This window comes from Mesitornis unicolor, unplaced genomic scaffold, assembly GCF_000695765.1.
Source record: "Mesitornis unicolor isolate BGI_N332 unplaced genomic scaffold, ASM69576v1 scaffold14753, whole genome shotgun sequence".
NCBI lineage: Eukaryota > Metazoa > Chordata > Aves > Mesitornithiformes > Mesitornithidae > Mesitornis > Mesitornis unicolor.
This window is the reverse complement of record NW_010175456.1, coordinates 48,545-69,310: the sequence shown is the minus strand read 5'-3', so window position 1 is coordinate 69,310 and position 20,766 is coordinate 48,545. Positions and strand designations below refer to the sequence as shown.

Sequence of the window (20,766 nt, the reverse complement as noted above, 5' to 3'; positions counted from 1 at the left end):
CGACATTACAGTCTTTGTGTATTTTCAAACATTCGGGGGGGGGGGGGAAGAAAAAGAAAAAAAAGACCACACCAATGAATTTCCAAAAAGAGTGGCCTGGGGCAAGGAGACCCAGCATCTCTGTCCTGCTCTGCCATAGCCAAACTCCCAGCACTGACCAGAAGCTGCACAATTTCCTATGGGAAATAGGGAAATATAGTATGTTGTGCTACACAGGAGGAAGAGCAGCTCGCTCCCTCTCAGAGATCTGTGGGGGCCAAGCAGTGCAATGTGCTCTGATAGTGCAATACCATCTTGTTTCCCTGCCCACGTCATTTTTATGATGGTGTATCTGCACAGAAAGGCCAGCCTCAATGATCCAGTGCTCCAACTTTATCCTAAGACTTCTGTAAGGAGCCAGAGAATAAAATGCTGCATATGACCAGTAGCCTATAAACATTTACCCATCTCTAAAGCCTGATACTATCATTTATGTACAAGTGTGAGGGACAGGGAGAATTTGGGGGGCATTAAAATGAAAATAAAAGAGGAATATTTTTAACTACAAAAACTTTCAAACGTAAATGGAACACAGGCTGATCTAGTGGCTCTTCAGCCTTCAAGACTTGCCTGCTGCCAGCCGGCAAGCTTCAAAGGTTATGTGAATTTAAAAAGCTTTATTTAGCAATCTTGCTCTAGATGTTTGCTCATTCTCAACCTACTATGACTCTTTACAACTCTGTCAGCTTAGCATTTATGAGAGGGCCAGGATTGGAAGAAATGGGGGCTAGATCTGGACAAGTTGTATGCAAAAGGCACAAGGATGAGATGGCAGGGGCCAGAGCTACGGTGATGTCATTTGCTAAAAAGCTGACCTGTCAGAGCAATGTCAATGCAAACCACCACCCTGGCGATGACTGCCAAGTCTCCACAGCACTGCAGCTGCACACTCAGATTTTAACTGGAGTTTCTGCCTGGAGCATCCCCCACGGGAGCTGGGGCAGCCCAAACAGAGCTGCGCTGGGGCAGCCTCGCACAAGCTGCTGTCTGGGCAGCATGCCCTCTGCCTTGACCAGGGCAGCACGTCCTGAGTGACAGCTCCCAGGGACGGCCTTTACCTCCACCATGGTGTCAGCACCCTCGCAGTCATCTCTGTAAGAAGCTGGTGAAGAAAAACATAAGCCAGGTTCCCAGGGCTCCCTCGCTTAAGAGTCCTATCCCATTCCTGCCCTGTCCTCCGTTGATCCTGCACCAAATGAAAGCTGTCTGGGAGCAGCTGGCACTGAGGTGGCCTCACGGTTCCAGGAGTCTGAACAAACACAGAAAGGATGTGCCACTTTGACACGACCAAACTTGCCACCTCAGAAAAAACCAAAACTATCCACTTGATCTCCCATTTCTAGGGTCAAATGGAACAGTACTAAACCTAAACTAATTTCAGAACAGAAGCAGTTTTGCTTTAATTCCAAATACACTCCCCACTATCATTTCAAGGGGAATCACAGGTTTAAAGTTAATGAAAATCACAGCACATCTCAGCCACATTAGATATCCACACTAAACAGAAACAGCTGAGAAGGAGCAATAGGCAGGTTTGGCTGTAGCAGTCAAAGCTCAGCGGCTTTTCACTGCAATTATGATAAATATTCATCACAAGAAGCTCTATGGGACACCTCGGAGTCGAATGCAAGGAGTTTGTTGTATGATATGTGCTCCTGTTGCCTTTCTCAAACCTCATGCAAGGCTCCTGAGCAATTGTGACCCGTCGGGAAAACGCTGTGCTCCGAAAACATGGAAAACCAGAGCACACAGCCACAGCACTTGTTACAAAATGCGCTGTGTCTGGCTACAGGGCACAGGGACCAGAGCAGTATGAGAAAGCAGTTCAGAGGTAGAAGCCCTCTGAGAGTTCTGCGTGTGCCACTTTCTTCAAAGAAAGAGCGTCCCTTACCACCATTCAAAAGCAGACACACACACAACAGAGATAAATGCAGAGTAAGTGGCATTTGCAATATATCTTGCCTTCAGCTTTAATGCTGCACAGAAACAGAAGTTACATAGTTTGAGATTTCTTTTCAGTGCTTTTTGAATGGTTTAGATTGAAAGGAGATACTGAAATTGACTGCTATTGTCCAATTTTGATAAGGGAATGCAACTCCAGATAACATAACTACTAAGGAGGACAGATATTCTCCACTCACAAAACTCACAGATCTCATTCTGATATGCATTTGCCCCTCTAGTTCTAAATCAAAGACAAAAGAAATACTGCACCTGCAACCCACGCAAACCAAAGCTCTGAGCTTTCTGAGCAGAATGAAGAAACCTACAATACAAGTATCTCTAGAAGTCCCTCTGGACTTGTTGAGTATAAGTTGTGTCACCAGTTTTGACCAGCCATGTCTGAGCAGACATTCCCTCCAGCCACAGAATAAGGAGCTGGGGGATCAAAAGGCAGTGGGTATCCAGCTATGGTCTGTCTTCTGAGTGCAGAGAAACGAGCAAAAAACAAAACTGTCCAGGTGCAGCCATTAAGAATGAATCACAGGACACACCATCCCCACAAAAAGGTTCATCTAGATAAAACAGAAAACACCAGAGAGATAGCATGGTTTGGGAAAGCTGTTTTTGTCCAAGTCTCCCAGACAACTCAGTGCTGATTTCCAGTATGCGAAATCCCCTGCTGTAACCCACACAAACATGGCAAAAACTCGCTGTGCACATCATCCTATAGATCATTAGGCACACCATGTTCCTCTGTGGAATAGCACAGTTTTGCTTCACTCATCATCTATGACTGCCTAAGTATTATTAATTAATATTATTTTTTAAGAAAAGACGTTTTAAGTCTGTTTTTTCCATCTGCATGCTATGCATTGTGTGACCTGTGAACTCTACAACATTGTTTAAAATCAGATATTTCATTAGGAAGCACTACTGTGGTGTTCATCCCCCTCTTTATGACTTCTAGAAAGAGAATACAAAATTAAGTTTCATTGGATTGCCATTGCCACTTGCCTTGACCCATTTTTATGAGGGCTCCATGTTCTGCTGTTCTGCATTTCATTGTCATTTCTAAAATATTTGTTCCCTTCCATCCCTGACAAAATGACAAAATTAGTATTCCATTTACTTCTGTGGTGTGTTATTTTCTGCATATTTAAAGGGAGACCACAATGTTTGCAGTGAACACACAATACAGAAGAGCTTTCCGACAGCTTTCTGCTATGCCTTCTTTTATTTACTAATGTTCCTCCATGATTTATGATCTGAACTATTATTAATTGCCACATTTGTCTAAATCAAAGCTCCTGTGAAAAAAGGGTGGAGGGACATAATTTTTAAAAAGTTACAAAGTTACAGTGTATCTGAAAACCACGTGAAAACCATTCCTGTTTCTTTAAAGTCAACATTTGACTGCTCTTAAACCAATATGTACCTACCAGCTGCAGCAGATCTGTCAGCTTATGCAGAAAATAAAAGGCCAGGTTTCCCCACTCTCTGAATAGTGGGTACTTTGCTGCAGTGGTGGCTCATTACTCCGGAGAACCAGCTTATCCACCCCAACACTCCAGAGACAACAGCTTGATTCATCATTTTCCCAACTGAGTCAGGTTTCTCTGCCCCAGCAATTAACAATGAATTAGCACTATATTAAAGTGCCAGGCAAGATGGTTATTCTCTGGAGTGGTCACCTTGGACACAGCAGACAAACAGTGGGAGAAGGGAGAGAAACTAGATTTACTGAGTCCCAGCACATCTGTAACAAACACCAAATCCCTGGTTGGCAACGGGCAGCATCTGTAGGCACCTCTCAGCATTAACACTCCAGAAAGGTCCAACGCCAGAAAACAGCCTGGGAACGCTGGGATTTAGGGAGGGACAGAAAGTAAGACAGGCTATCCACACCTCTGTAGAGCAGGAAGCTGAACACAGAAGCATGAGGGCTGCTTGCTGCCTAGTGACTACTTTGCATGTGGTCTGCCCCATGCAAGAAGAGCCAGGCCAGATCAGACCAAAGGTCCAGCCAGGATCCTGCGTCTGATGGTGGTGGAAGAGGAAGAGAACAGGGCAAAAATACCATAATGCTTTCCAGCATACCCTCTCATCCTGCAGGAACCTGTGCTTCAGGCACTCCATAAATAAGAGGTGGTATCGTTGTGGTAGCCAGCTAGCAACAACCTCACAATTCTTTCCCTTAGTCCTACAGCATCACTTTGTGATTACACCACATTGCACAGAACGGGAGGGAGAAAGAGCCACTTAGTGCACACCTGATTTTCCTTAAAAACCAAGCAAGAGGCTGTGGAGAGCTCAGCCTGTGTGCACAACAACGTGTAGGTGTAGCAGGGATGCTCTGCAACCAGCATGCGAAGGAAAATCTGCACTCCGGCACATCCATATGGTCACACCCGGCGCTGCCAGAGAACACAGCCATGTCACAGAGCTCCACAGGGCTCACATTTTATGACTCCTCAGCACAATAACAAATAAATCAAGTGTGCAGGGAGGAATTTCTTGTGCACTGAGCTTCCACTATAGATGTTTTTCATTTCAGAAAGAGGAAAATATTTGATTAAATGGGTTAATAGATGGCTGACAGGAAAAATCCGATGGAAGAGAGAAAAGATGAAAATGTTTCTTTTTAAAGCCCTGAACCTAAAGCTAAACAATGAGGTACCGGTAGTACCAAACAGAGGTAAAGAATCTGCCACAAAAGAATCAACAATCCCTTAAGTGTCAAGAGCCAAGTTCTGTCCAGCTGATTTTCTAAAGCACCGCAACAACTGCCCCACTGCGTGCACCTTGTCATTGCAGGACGGAAACCATACCCAGCCTTGGGGAGATGCCCTCACTGAAGGTATGCCCAACCCTGCGATTGGCAAATGAACTACACAAAACCCATCACAACAAAATCTTTGCCATTTCCAAGAAGCCATACCAGGGAAGAGGCTGAAATTAATCTGTCTGATCTCTTTTGACTAGTCATGCCACTTGTGATGATAGCCAGGATTTTCTTCCAAGTCCTCCAGTCTGATGGAGAGGCGTCCCAGCCCAGAGAGGGCTCAGTCGTTGGTGGCAGGGAGCTCTGGTAGCATCACGGGGCAGTCTGTTTTCAGGCTCGCCCAGTCTCCCAGCTGGAGGAGCAGGAAACTCAAGTTTCTGAACACACATCAAATCCAGCAGAGCAGAGAAAGATGGGGTTATGAGAGTCTCCTGCCTGCTTTGGTGTTACAGTCCTGCAGCTGCTGTTATTCACAGAGCTCCTACTTGTACCTTCTTCAAAGGACTGTCATCTTGACACCAAGGCTGCAGGTAAGGGCTCGACTTACAGCGCATTTTTAACTAGCAAAGCCTTTGCAAAGCAAAGTAGGTCGGTGACTGCAGCTCTTGGATGTTTCCACCCCCTGCTAAAATGCAGGGCCACCGTGGCAGACATTCTGTACCCGCTGCTGCTTTGAGGAGGAAATGAGAGTTGCTTTCCCACTTGACACTACAGGGGGAATTTCAGACAGGCAGAATGTAATTACTTGGCCTGGAGTTCGGCCAGGAGCGGGGCCCAAGACCCTTACCCTTATGTAAAGTGTCACAAAATCTCCAATGACTGCAAGTGTGAGGACCTCAGCTTTATGTCTCTGGCTGCTGTCATTGCTTCTTCATGGCTAATTACCTAATAGTAACCCTTGCAGCAAAGCCAAAAACCAAACCTTGCTGCTTGAAACAATTCAAGTCCCAGAGACCAAAAACTACACAAAAAACTGCTTGGTGCAGGGCATCCTTTGACAGTAGGGAGCAGGTGGACAGCAAGCCTTCTGTGTCTCGCACTGGTAGCGTGCCACTCAGAAACCTACTGGGGTTTTTGGATGGGCAAACATAGCTTTAAAATGCAGCACCCCCAAAACACAAGCCTACTGTATCAACTGTATACCAGGGTCTCCAGAGTTTTGCTGTATGTAGATGCCAGCTGGTTCCACTTATTTTTCTTCATTTTTCATATTTTGACTGTAATAAATAATTAATCCATGGCTTTGTAACTTGCTGACAAATACAAATGCATCGCATTCCAATGCAGTGTAACGTGTCACTCACAAGAGCCAACCTGCACGAGGCAGAAAAGTGATGTGCAGAAGGCTTTGGAAAGTAGGCTAATCATCAAGGTCACCCACGAGAGCTCAAGGAAACTTTTTCTTCAAACTGTCCCTTAGATGATTTTCCTACTTGCTGTGGGCTCCAGAACTGGGTTAATACGTTCAAACCTACACAGGTCTAGGCATCTTACTGCATGTTAGCTCGGTCCTTTACCCTTCTGTAGCTCCTAGCCTCCAAGATCTCACAAACTTTTGGGAACTTATAAGACAACACTAGCACCATTAATTACTCAGAGCACTTCCCCTACTTCATAGCTCTGAGAATCTGCATCCCAGGAAACGTATTTTTGCTTTCAGGCAAAGACCGAATGGAAAGCAAGGAGGAAGTGGGTAGCAGAAGCGACAAAGGAGACTGAACTAGGCAATAATTAATCTGGGTGAGACCAGTGTGTTGCATAAGAGGCAGGACTACAAGACAGAAAAGCCTCCCACCTTTGGGAAAAGGTGACTAGATAGTTGGCAGCAGTGCTAGCAGCAGCAGCAAAGAGCAGCAACAAAGAACAGAGGCTGAATGCCAAGGTTCACAGCAAAAGTAGCAAAGCCGTGCGAGCCGCCATCAAATGACAATGGGGAGAGCAAAGGTGGGAGCAGGAACTGTGAGATTATCAGAGGGAAATGCAGTATGGATGACTCTGAGAGCAGTCACACAGTGGGATCAGATGAATGGCACTGAGAACCAGCAGCAATTGAAAAGGATGGTCTGCTGTGGGAGGCATCACCTCAGCTTCTTAGATTGAAAAAAACATCTTCTGAGCCTCTCTTGACTACCAGCAGATGTTTGGTTTTGTGACATGCATCACTAGTTTTTAGGAATACACATACAACTGATTTTCTCTTCTGACTGAAGCTGGAACTGCAAAGATGAAAATCTTGCAGTATTTTCACTTCATTTTCCCTATGCATATTTGTATCTCTTTATTTCTTATTCTATTAAGACCTGAGACAAGGATAGAACAAATGTACACAAACCAAAAATTCATACTAGTCACCACAAAGGTGGTAGAGAGGAGCAAAATAATCCCGAGGAGGCTGTGAAATGAAGGCCTGTTCCCTGCAAAACACTCACCATGGTCACTTCAGAAGTACTTTTAAGTTTCAGTGATCATATAAAAAACACTTCTTCATGTAACACTCTTCAAAACCTCTGTGTTACCCATGCATGGACAAATTTCCTCTCCTACTTTTCCTGAAGTGTCATCTGGCTTCTTCAAACAAAAGCAAATGTATGGCTGAAGTTGCCCATTGAGAGCGGGCACAGGGGTGCTCAGGTTCAGTGAGTGACTGCTTCCTAAATAACCACACACTTCTTGCTGTTGCTGAGGAACATATTTGTAGTCCTCTAAATATCAGCAGCTTTAGACAGCTAAACTGTGTTTCAGCCACAATACAACTACTGACACCAAGGGAGCTCCATAATACCACTACTACTGACCTTGCTGTTATCAGTGGCATGGATTGTTACATCCTTATTCTTCAACCACCAACACAAACCTGCACACACACACACACATGCGTGCTGCAACATACACACAGTGACCTCTGAACCTGAGAGCCATGGCTTGCATGTGGCCCTACAGACAGATGAAAACTGGTGTGTCTCAACCTGCAAAGCAGCAGGAAGCTGGAACCAGCTGATTCTCTCTACTTCTGACAGCTCTTCCCCGCCCATACACACCCTGAAGGAAGTTAGTGCTGACCTGCACGGGCTCAGGAGTGAGCTGGACAACGTGCTGCATACGCTCACTGTGGTGATGTCTGGACTCCTCCTCGTAGATCACATCCCTCTCATGCTGGGGAAGGTTCAGGAAGCGGCGAATGGTGCAGAGGTTCTCCCAAAGCGTGCGGTTTTCTGGACTTGGGTTTTCTTTCCAGCGAAGCAGCTCACACAGCCAGCCCTGCAATGGTAGGGTCAGCACAGTTAATCCACTGAGCACCAAGGAACCAGATGTGAGTGGAAGGTCAGCTAAACTTAAAGCTTTGTGCTGCAGGTTTCACAGGTTTCATCTCACACAGAACACCCCCTACCCTCAGCTGCCCTTTGGTCTCAATAAATCCTTGATCCTTATATTTCCTGCAAGTTGGAGAAACAGACACAACCAGCAGTGCTTAACAGGAACCAGGAAGTGCAGCATCTTGCCCCTGTCATAATCATACCATGTTTAAAATGCTTGGATATAAACATTTTTCCTATAGAAAACCAGAGTTGAAATAGAGATGCAACCACATTTCTGACTCAGAGCTCCTTTATTTCTTCATCCAAGCAAGAGAAAAGGAGACCCTGAGACTTGGCACCAACCTTCATTCTAAGGGTTGCAGCTGCAGGACCAGATATTCAACCATTACTGAAAATGTTTAGAAGATAAGGACCTCAAGTAAGGACCTCTGATCTGCTCTCGCTATGTTGCACTGAATCTCCCAGCTCTGAACCCCACTAAAATTCAATGGCTTTAAATAATCAAATGGCCACTTAGAAGATGCAGTCTCACACAAAGTGAATCCTCTATTATTTAACAGGAAAGAAGCAAACAGGGTCCTGCAGAAGTTACTAGAGAGATCAAGATACTAGGTGGAGGTAATTTTAAACCCAACTATAGATCATAATAATAGTAGATTTTATTCCTGCTATAGGAAGCAGAAAGATTTTATATTCCTGCTATATTGTTTTATGGTTATTTTGAAATAGCATCAAAATGTTACCCCTGTATGAAATCCTGAAGGACCTCTCCACAGGGGCTGTGCTCAAACCCCTGGAGGGAAAAGCACCAGTGCTTCAGGAAGAAGAAATCACTCAAAACGACAAAGCCACCAGGGAGCACAGTGGCAGCAGCTGTTAAGGTGAGGGCAGCCCCAGGTGCGCTGAGTGCGTGTGGCGCTGACCCGGCCTCCCCAGCAGGTTAACCAGGGACCATGGCTATGGTTGAACCTGTCCAGGGCAAGGGGACACAGCCAGCCCCATCCTGCGTGCCAGAAGCTACGGCACCTCCCCTCCTGTGCCTGCGTGCAGGAGACGCCATGCAAATGACAGGAGAAGATAACGCTGAGGATGCTGTCAACACGCCTTACTGACTCCTGTCACAATATTTTACCTAGTAGCTTTATAACCCATCATTTTTGAGCTACAGCTCAGCATTTTGACACCATTTTGACAGGCACCTTACAATACCTAGAAGATAGCTTGATCAATGTTAAAAATGTTCGGTACAAGAAGTAGCCAAAACTGTATTTTTCCAAAGAGTGACTAGAGTAAGCTGAACAGCCTGGTTCATTACCAGCCCACGTGGGGGTTTTTTGGTATTGCTTTTTTGTGTAACAACTTGTAAGCCATTAACAACTTCTACCGTGCACTCCAAACCCCATATATAATATCACAAGCCGTTGTTTGTCTTACTCTCCACTGTGTCTTCTGCCTTCACCCCCCAAAAAAAGGCAAGATTTGATTATCTCCGCTGCATCAGCCAAGACAGCAACACCAGCTGTTCTCATTGTGCAGCCTCTTCCTCACGGCCTACATGTTAATAACCTGATCATTCCATTTTCTCCTTCAACTGCCGGCTGCAGCACAGCGAAGAGACAAAAACCCAGGCCCATCTGCAGCAGCTGTAGGCACTGAACTGTGAAGCCACCAGGGATTTATAAACTAATCTGTAACACAACACTGCCTTGTTTTTACAAGTGAGAGGCCACATTTGTGCAGACCTGATCTTTTCTTGCAATAAACTAGGAGAGTTGGGGAGGGGCAAGGATGAAAACAAGATCTCTAATAATTTACTTATGGAAAAAAAAATTCATTATTATATTTCCAAAGCATTTTGACTGGTATTTCGGTAATCTCAGCCAGGTGATGTCTGCATTTTAATATGGTCTGGCCACATTGCTTGCCCTCAGTTCTCTTCTTTCCCTTTTCTCCTCTCAGAAATCCCCCAAAACTTTCTCTCTTTTAGAGAAAAGACAGGACAAAAATCTCCCAGCTCCACTGTGTTTTCTCAGGGGTTCCTCCATACAAAGGAAATAGTTTTTGAAATAGAAAATATACCATCTGTAGAAAAAATAAGCTCCTGTTTCTCCCCATTTTCAGAGATCAGAGTAAGTCTCCAACTGAACTCTTCCAAATGTTTCAGGCAGGTATGTTAAACATCTCCCGAGGGATGCTGCAGTACGAAGACCAATGGTTTAACAGAAAATACACAGAAAACCCTGCACCTGGTGGAGCTGGAGCCCTGCGCAGGGCAGGCCCAGGGAAGGATGGCTCCTGGAGCTCCCCGAGGGCTGCAGGGTGCTGTGTGGTGCCTGGCTTCGGCAAAGCCCAGGGACAGCTCAGCAGGGCCACCTCCCCTTCCCAAAGTTGGACTGGCTAGCCCAATGGCCACTGCGGCATTTTGATTTATCTGTCCCATTATAATCAGCACTCATTACAATCACTTAGAGCAACACTACAGGCCTCATTATGGACTAGGCACTCGCTGCCATTAGTCTTTAAGAAGGATAGCGCTCAATTTGCCTGGCAACATGCGAGGTCCTGACCTTGGAGCTATTAGGGAAAAGATTAGACTGCAGTGTGACCATGTGTGCAGACATGAGCAAACCAAATTAATTTCTGGCAAAGGGAGGCACCAGGCAAAGACCCCGCCATCTTGAGGACACCTGAGAACTTCTCCATTCCCCAAAGGAGATAAGCTAATGGCACGTTTAAAGGAGCCTGGTTCTGAAGGTGAAGCACATCCGTGGTATTTAGAGAGATATTAATCCAGTTTCCCCACAAAGTATTTGCTTGGCTGATCAGATTAAGGGATCTAGCCTTCAACAGCACACCCCCACCACAGCAGGCCCCAAGAAATCTGTGATACTTCACAGCCTCAGACATATTGCACCATGTGTACCCAGCTGCTACAATAATTAGCTTATGAATGTATCAGCTGGTTCTGTGATTTTTATAAATAATAACTAACCTACAGAGCAGAAAGATTTTCATGAGTCTAGTATTAGCAAGAAATTGCAACGTGTGCCTAACTCTGAATTGTCATTGTGCTAAACGCCCTGCCTTCTCTCACGTTGTGCGGGACTGGATCTCCCCCAACGCCATTTATAAATATTTATTTTTGCATCGGCAACGGCAATGTATTTGTGGCAGCTTTCTTCACAACAGCCATCATTCGCTCACCCCCACACGTACACATGCGTACCCGCTGTGTGCATGTGTACCCTTATCTGCATCAAATCTATCCTTTCACTGCTCTTTTGCTATGCTTCCCTTTCTTTATCCAAGCATTCATTCTCTCGTCCCCTATCTATCCATTTATGGGGCCGATTATTAGGCAACAGCTAATACGTGAGAAAACACAGTGCTGCAGCTTACTCACACATTCTTTATGACTGCAAGTAACCGCCCTCCCCATGCACAGATGAAAAGTCTGCATCGGATTTTTTTAATTATTTATTTAAATAATCTTAGCACGCCATCCAAGAAAGTTTTGCAGTACCAGGCAAAAAAAAAAAAAAGTGTAAATGTCAAATAAAACAGTGACAGATGACAGTATTCTCTATTGAATAGCACCGTTTCTCCGTGCATGTTCAATGAGAACTCATGAATTATTAATACGCAAATCTCCTTTTCCTGTTAAAAATCTCAACTTGGGTTTTTTGGTTGCAATTTTTTTATTTTCTTTTATTTATTTCTTTGGGTCTGTGTATGTTACACAGAGCTTTCCAGGAGAATTATTTCATTTAAGAAATGTTAACATACAGAAATTCTTGGAGCTACAGCCATTCACAGTGAATTTTCATCTACAGCTACATTTATTGGCATGAAGAAGGAAAAGTGAAGACGACGACGACTCTATCTCACCACCTTTTCCCCCACTCATCCACAACATTTGAGCTCTTGCATTACAAGTAAAGCCAACTTCTGTGAATGTATTCTGAAAATCTAACAAATAATGCATCCTTCCCCAGATCTGCCATGGTTCTGACCCTGCCTCCTCTGCACTTCACAAGTCTTGCCCCACTGCACAAACAGCCCCTTGACTGCCACAGTGTTACTGGAAGGGTTTGATCCATGCCACTGTCAGTATGGGTGGCAGAATCTGGCTCTCAGTGTCAGCTTACAACAGTTCTCAATGGGGAATGTCTTCCATTAAAAATAAGAGGAGGAAAAACAGCACAATTAAAGGATGCTTTTGGCTCTACAGTCAGGCACACCCAGTGCTTGTGGTTACAAGGAATCCTGCTCAGAACTTCCTTCATTTCACCCCAAAACTTCTAGAGGCATTGACAATGCCGCCCAATTTAGCTCATTAAAGAGAGCTGCAGAGAAGTGCTGGCCTCTATTTTTGTTGCTCTCATGAGACAAGATAAACATTTTCTAAGCATTTTATTTGATAAAACAAATAATATCATATTAATGTCCTATTTTTAACCTCTCTCTGTCTCCTAATCAAATACATTTCCACATAGCTAAGCAAACAACAACAAAAGTCTGCAGGAAGCCAGCCATTCCCATTGTGCCTTTATGCTGTTAAAGAAACAGCGTGCTTACTACACCAAAGCATCAGCCTTGGCACACTCAAACCCCCCTGAGGGACAGTTAGCTGGTGCAGCAGTCACCAGCCATATCCTCTGTTGCTTATCTCCGAGCCCTTTTCAGCAGCTTGGCCCTTTCAATTTTTCTAGACTTTGGAGCAGGAGAGGCTGCTCCAGCAGCCCAAGGTACCGGACAAGGTCAGGCTTTCCAGTGCTCAATGAAGGCATGCACCAATATCCTGATCCCCAAAACTGCTTCCTGCGGATGTGCTGGCTTGCAGTCAGCGAAGGACCAAATTTCTGATTAAAGGATGAGAAGGCATGTGGGAAGAGGTCAGGCTAAGTTATGCTGGGGCTACGGGCCAGTGCTTACGCTTCAAGCAGCATCCCTACTGAAATCCACCACAGGAGTCAGCAGTCAGGTGTCCACAGTGACTTAGTCACAGGTAGCTTTTCTGCTCGGGCTGGACCATGGGGCACTTCAAGCCAGGATAAAAGTGCAACTAAATTGACCTTGTGCTTCCCTGCAGTTACATTGAAATTATTAATAATAATACAGCTAGTTTTCTGTGCTGACATTTTCTAGGGTCTCCAGTGAAAGCATGAGTAGGCAAATGAGGAGTTTTTAGTAAGAGTGATTCAGGAATAAATCTCAAAAATAAATGTAAAAGGCCATTTCCTCACCCACATCATCAGTGCAGAAAATGTCAACATATGTGACAAAAGGGAAAAAAAAACCACAACCCAGCAGTGATCAATGCAAGTCTTGAAAGATTAGGAGAGAAATGCTGCATTCCCCAGAGAAAGCTCCCTTTCTAAATGGGATCACAGGAGTCCTCTGGACAAACTTCCTCAGCCTCTCTTCCCTCCACTCAGTTTGGGACTCTGCAGTGCGAAATGAGCCAGATAATATTCAGCTCTTGTTCCTTAGTCGCCAAACTCTCTTTCCATGAATCCAATAAGTGTCTATTAAAATAAATAAACCCCCTAATGATTCAAGATAACCTAATCAAGAAAGCTGAAATGGATAAAAGACTAACTGTAATGGAGAGTTCTGTCATGGCTTCAATGAATTCCTGATGAGGGCCGGGGGAGGGGGACGGAACCTGAGAAGCTCTACTTGGAGCATTTTGATACAGTTCAAGGTTAACCGCTCAATAGCCTGAATTTTCTGAAACGCTCAGTACTTTTCCTTCCCAAAAAATTTAAGGCATAATGGAAAGCACTTTCATGGGAATCGGTTTCTCACTTGCCTTATAAAACACAAAACAGTACAAAAAATGAATGAGGTACATGAGCCTTGGTGTATCTTAGATTCATTGCAACACCCAGTCTGCTTACAGCGCTTGGCCTCAAAGGGAAGGATGCTGTGCACCGAGGATAACTCCAGCGTGCCGAGTTCAAACTAGCTTCTGCCTGCACTGCAGAGGAAGTGTGGGCTTGTGGTTAGGGCAGGCAGCCCACCAGCAGCTCCCAGGTCTGCCAAGGACTTCATGAGCAAAGCACCAGCTCCACAACTGTCCCTGCTTCATGCAGCTGCTGAGAACCTAACACACTGCTGCAGATGCTGTCCTGGATGGGGGTGACACTGCAACTGCTTATAGAAGTCTGTAAAGAAAGAAGCCAATGTCCAAAGGTACCTCAAAGAAACGTTAAGTTCAGTCACGGAGAGATATGTCTTTCTGTATTTCCTCCATATGTAACAAGAACATCAAAATATCAGCATAACAGATATGCCCCAGCTGTAGAGATTCATAACATCATAAATGCACCGAGATGCTACAGCAGTGAGAAGTGCCCTATACGCATATACTGTATATGCTACGCATCTTCACCACCAGCTGTTTTTTCTAGATGCTGTTCATCATCACTGGAAGCTAATTAGTTTAAGGGCACAGAAAACACCTATTATAAGCTGAAAGGAGGAAAGAAGGCATCCTGTCATATTGAATAAATAAAAGGGAATACAGGTTGGGAAAGAAAGAGAGGGAAGGACAAAATAAGAGGTTTCTAGAGCTAACCCTGCCTCAGAGTGGCGCGGCTCACCTCTCTCATAGTACCTCTATTTTCTTCTTGGAGCATGGGTGGGAGGTGAGGGCATGGGCAGGTGGCCATGGTGCCGAGTCCCATCTAGTGTGGGCTCTTACTCTGAGGCTGACACCCACATTGGCCAGAGGAGAGGCTCCCAGACAATCCTGGTAATGGGCAGGGATCTCAACATGAAAAGTCGGCGAAAAGGCGAGGAACTGTCATAGTGATTTCCATCCATAGCCCTGGGTTTCTCTTAACCTGAAGGCCTTCAACTGAAGGGCTTTTCTGCCCCTAGCTTCCACCCTCAGTCAAGTTTAAATTTTGTTTCTTCATTTTTAAACAGGGCAAAAATATAAACCAGAGACTGAGCTTTGCCAGCTTAATGTTTTTTTCAGATGTTGCTCCGTGGGGTCGCTCTTGCTTTACTGTGGTGCAACTGGAACAAATTCCAGGCCCTTGAGGAAGAATTGTAGTTTCAAGGGTTTACATTTTGTTTTCCCTGGACTGATGAAGGTCAAACCCTTTTATCTGCCCTGCCCAGGGCAGATCCCCAGTAGCACGTGACCTCCTTCCCCACATCATCCCAGCCTGATTAAGGAGAGTCTCTTACCCTGGGAGAACTGTGGGAAGTTTGGTCTACATGTTCATACAAACTTTGTCCTCAGACTGTCAACAAGGGCTCCAGCCAGCTATGCCCACTATTTATTTTGATAGTGACTGTTTATTATGAACAGAACTATATTCTTAAATTTATTTGGCAAAGACTAAGAAAAAAAATGTCTGCTGAGCACAGCACAGCCTGTGCTAGGACTCTCACTAGGAGAGGTCAGAGGGGTGATGCTGCTTCACAGTATTACAGAAGCTTTGGCACATGGTCACAGGGGAAATGGTCTTCCTGAAGTCGTACTGTAGAGCAGTAGCAGAACTGGATGTAGAAGCCAGTTTTCATGACCGACAGCCTAAACCTGAAGCAACCCAAGGTAAAAGCCTCTGTCTGCACCACTGCTCAGCTCTGGAGACACACAGGCCACCCAAACCTCTCTGAAATCGCACACTGGAAACCCATCTCCTTGTGAATTAAATATAACCAAGGAGAGCCCAAAGCACAGATTGGAAAACAAATCCTGGTGTTTTGGCCACAGTCAGAAACACTCCCAGTGTGATAGCACAGGTCCTGGGTTCAGACATTTAAAGGACAAAGGGCATTAGCAGGCGGCATTCCCAGAGAAGCATCCTGTCCAGTGGGTACATCACTAACAGCTGGCAATGAAATCAGATGACAGCTTTGGAGGCTGTGTTTGGAGGGCACTGAGCTCCTCAGCTCCTGCTGCCTTCAAAAATAAAAAGGGATGCACAGCACTTCAAAAACAAGACTAAAAACGTCTAGATACAAGTTGCAAGGAATAAAATGCATATTAAAGTAAATAAGTGATGAATAAGTCAATGTCTAAAATGAATGGCTTGAGATCTTTATGAAGGTGGATTATCTTAAAGAAGTCTCAATATTTGGTGCCTTGGTAACTCCATGAGGCCCTGTTCCTTGCATTTATGTTTAGTCATGAGCTCTGTGATTTGTAACCCCAGTTTCCAGCAGCTGCCCTTCCATTTAGTTGCTGAATTGAGATTCTGCCATGACTTAAGAATAAAGATGGCTACTTGTAAAATTAGAGGTCAATTAACTCCACCAGTAGATGATGCCACTTGTAATAACTGCTCTCAGTGGGTACCACTCTTCCTGTACGAACACAGAAGACGAAATGAGGTCTCCGTTGGCTCTGGATGCTCTCTCGGGTACATGACATACAGCCCTGTGTATAAAATGTCAAAACAGCCCTGTCGGAGATTCACTGGCTGCTAAAACTGTGAAGATCTCACAGCACCGTGGATTGCTGTTGACAGAACAGCAGCGCCCAACATAACACATGCCTTGTTAGCAAACTGGAAGCCTCTCAGTAGTCTGGGGTGAGGGTATAATAGAAGAAGCCAACGAAACGCAAGCCAGGCCTGTGGAGAACAGCAAGTGAATGAACCTTGGCGGAGAGTCCAAGCAAACCCTCAGACTAGCTCATTTTTCCTCTCTTTCAAACTCTCTCTTCTGCAAACATGGGCAGTTCTCAATGAGAACCTCCCGCCATGTAACTCAGCTGCTGCAATCAGCAGCATCTTCACCAGCAATGCCCATGACTGGCACAACTGGCCTGCACAAAGCACTGGGAAAGCCCCATCGCCAGTTTTTAGACAAGCGAGACCCAAGGTGACATGCTGACCATCCTACCATGCCAGTGGCTCTCCCCTACACAAGCAGCCATGTCCTTGCTTTTGGCACTGCTCCCAGCCACAGGGCACCCCAGTCAGCGGCAGGACACCACAGGCACGCCCAGCCAGGCTGGGGGCAGGCACGCAGGTGGGCTCTGGGGCAGGGAGAGACCCCATACTGCTGTGGTTCTTGGCTATGGCTTCTCTGTCCCTGCCTTCCAGTGCCCCCATAAACCACTTTCATGCTCCAGCAGAGCACTATGACATCTCAGCATGGTGAACGCTGGGTCATCCCAGGGAGCCAGTATTGCTTTGGCAGGGCTGTGAAACAAAAGAAACATCAGCCTCAGAAACACTTCTTTATTTGCTGCTGCTGAAGAAACAAAACCTTTATGTGCAGTAACTTTGCTTTAAACAATAACATTTGTGGATCCTGTTATTAACCTTTGGGATCTGGCTTTCAAATTCTGCCCTGTTCTTTTTCCACGTGAAAGACTACGGAGCTTATTTTTGTTTTGGCGCTGGTGTGCAGCACTGCCAGAGAAGCGCGCTCAAGTTGGCACAGACCGAAGCTGGTGAGCCACCCAAATTATTGTTGGGTGGTTCAGTCCCTCTCTATTTCAAGAAGCCTCTGGCTATAATGACAGGAAGCTTGCAGGCAATTTTAAGCCAAACCTCAGAGAGACTGGGATTCAGTCTGTGTTAAAGGCTCCTTATTAAAAGCTGTCCACTCTGGATTCTGGGTGGAACTTTGATATCTGCATGGAGTAAAGAATAAGGGGCACGTTTGCAAAATCAATTGTGCAGTTTTTATATTTACTGCACGTTTACCACATATGTCATTTATTACACAGTGGAAAACCGTTAAATGCACAGTAGTTGTGCCAAGTGGCATTATGCTTTTAACAGCTTTATTCGTTTAACAGCTCCAGTTCTCATTATATTTTGCCATGTGGTACATGAGATTTTTATGCATTTAACAGTTTAAGAGGGTTCCATGGTATTTTCCTTTTATGTATTTCATACTATGCCTGGGATTTTGTGAGGGGGTAGAGGGGTTGCGCTCTGTAACCCCTGTATCCTGACAAGAGAAAGCAAAAGGCAAACAAAATTAATCATTAAATGAGGAAGGAAAAATTAATCAGACCTCCATGTGTCAGGGCACAAATACCTGTAACAAGGACAAGGCTCTTCCATGTGCTTTGATAGCCTTTGATGCTTTGTTTATATGCCTTTCAACCTCTTACTCTACATCTACTTTAAAGCCTACAATGTCTTTTCCCTGCACAGAGGAAAATAAAGTATATACTTTGCAGAGTGCAAGCATCTAGATATGTCTATCCCCCTCTTTCACTGTCACAGACACATTTGTGCATTTTTGTGTGCATACTGATGCCCTCTCCTCAGACAACTGATTTCATCCAGGATCAGATGCAGCCCCTGTCACTGAGTAAGCAATTCCTTCCAGCAGCCTCCAATCCACTTGCTGCCCTTCCTACAAAAAATTCTGTCTGTCCTCCTTTCCGCAAAATCCCTTCTGGTGCATTATATTTTTTTAAAGAGTTGGATGAAATTTTTAAATTAATGGATCATCTTCAAGGATTTCATCACAACCTACGTTTGCCTGCATGTATTTTTTACACCCAAGGTGGAAATTAATCCAGAACTCACTGCAGTGCCTTCTCATGCCTTTTTCTAAAAATGATTGGATCTGATGTGAATTATTCACATGGCAATACTGTATGCAGCACATACAACACACACACAAAAAAAGGGGAACACCTGCTTAATACGCTGTTTCCCATTGCCTTCCTTCATTTAATCACTTAAGAAAACAATTTCTTTACCTGCCAAATGGGAAGAATACCATCATTTTGAAAGGTCCTCGTTCCCACTAGCAGAGGTGTAAGTTATAAATCACAAGTGGGCAAAGACATGCGTGTTTGTACAAAAGGGGAGAAAAGCTTGGCTGTGAGCTGATCCTTTCCTCAGCCTATTTTAAATGGGAAAAGGAAACCACTTAAGCAGGCAAAAGCCAAAAACACAACAGGTTCCCCAGAGATGAAGATTATTATTATTGTAGGAACAGATGTATTTTTATTGGTGGGAGGAGGAGATGGGTCTAGTTCCAACCCCAGAGTTTGCTTTAAAAACAAAACCCCCAAAAGCCCCGCAACAACAAAATCCCCTCTACCACTCACCTGACTTTTATTGGCAGCCACTTTGGCAAACAGAGCTTGAGATACCTTGGCCCTTTTCATCTCCTGTTGGATCTCGTCATAAATGGCAGCTGTGATGTTGACATTGGCGCTGTCCGCCTTAATGGGGAGGTCTGTTGTTGGTGTCGAGGTTTTGGCCTACCAAGAGACCATGAAAATAATAATTAAAAAAGTGCTGCTTTCAGCCCAGCCATCTGTGCAGAAATTATCAAAGGATTTCAGTCAGCTGATGCCAAACTGCATTAGCTACAGAGGGACACTTCCTGTCCATTATTCTAATCAGGTTAATTGTGATTGGAAATAATTGCAGTGCATTCCTATAGGACATGCAAGGCCCTGTCAACTCTCCCCCTCTCCCTCTCCCAGCATGTTTATTGAGCAGCTCAAGAATAGGATAGGTAGCCAGGGCACCCAGCTGCAGGCAGTCGCTGAAGTTGGCTTTGCCAGCTAGCTGCTGCAGCAGAGGCACCGGCCCCTACCGTCTCCCCCCTCTCTAAAAGTGGACTACACCTTGGAGGAAGAGCCAATTCTCCCAGCAAAAATGAGTAAATGGGTAGAGGTCTCTAAATAATAAATTATTACTCAATTTAATGCACTCCCTCAAGTCTCCCTCATCCTTTATTAAAACTATACGTATGTCATTTGAGTATGTATGGTTTCCCAGCCTTATCATCATTATGCTAGCCAGACAGTCACCTAATTTCACCTAGGAAATCAGTGTAAATGAAAAAAAACATCATTTCATAAAGCTGGGCTTTGGCATGCCTTTGATGTGCTGCCCTCATTCTCCTAAACTCATATTGAGATTTTGTGTATTCCACTGCACTCCTTTTAATTGAATGATTTCCCATCAGCTTCTGTGACAAATGAAGGACAATAACGGACGCTGCCAGTACTTTCCCGGGGCTGGACTACCCCTACAAGGCTCCTATCAATACAGTTCAGCAGACTGCTACAGGATTTTTATTTTAAAGCCCCTCGGCCACAGCAGTCACCAGAACGCACTGTCAGGTGATGGAGCAAGGGCCATGCAATGCTCGCTGAGTGCTCCCGGCACCAGCAGCCCCTTGGAGAGACAGATCTCATTTGCTTTCCTGAGCTCAAAGAGAAGAGGTACCAGGGCTGAGCGCTGTACCCCTTATATCTTTTACGGGAAACATGTAGATTACTAATACAAAATCTCTCTTTTCTCTTGAAATGTAAAGGTCTTAGGAAACAAAACAACCTAGGTGGCAAAGCTTACACTTCCCAATAGATCTGAACCTCCCATAAACCCTGGTGACATTCAGATATTTGGCCCAATTATAAACCTTTTCAGCTGGCTCCTGTTTTCGTGCCAGAGTTGAAGCCTGCTAGAGTACATCTAATGTTAATTTTTAACTAGTTTGACATGCCCAAATACCTATTTGTTAATGGGAAGGTTAACTAGGCAAAACCCAACCTCTTGAACTTCTCCTTCTGTTTTGCTGTCCTCCAAATGTTCCTCTAACATCTTCTTTTGTACCAAAGGCCACATTAATAATGAAGCCAAAATCCAATCAAGACAACAATCTAGACTAATCACTCCTGCAACTGCTTCCAGATAAAGCTTTAACCAACCTGGATCTCCCATTCCT

The 20,766-nt window shown here is 44.8% G+C and overlaps 1 protein-coding gene across 1 annotated transcript in view; it reads right to left on the bottom strand.

The window, feature by feature from the left end:
* Nucleotides 1-20,766, bottom strand: part of SATB2 (SATB homeobox 2) — a gene marked incomplete at its 5' end in the record, with an annotated part of 73,401 nt that overhangs the window by 15,114 nt on the left and 37,521 nt on the right. Inside the window, 2 exons of the mRNA XM_010181402.1 lie at nt 7,826-8,023; nt 19,133-19,288. Of these exons, the coding sequence (XP_010179704.1) occupies nt 7,826-8,023; nt 19,133-19,288 (354 nt within the window). The remainder of the gene's footprint in view (nt 1-7,825; nt 8,024-19,132; nt 19,289-20,766) is intronic.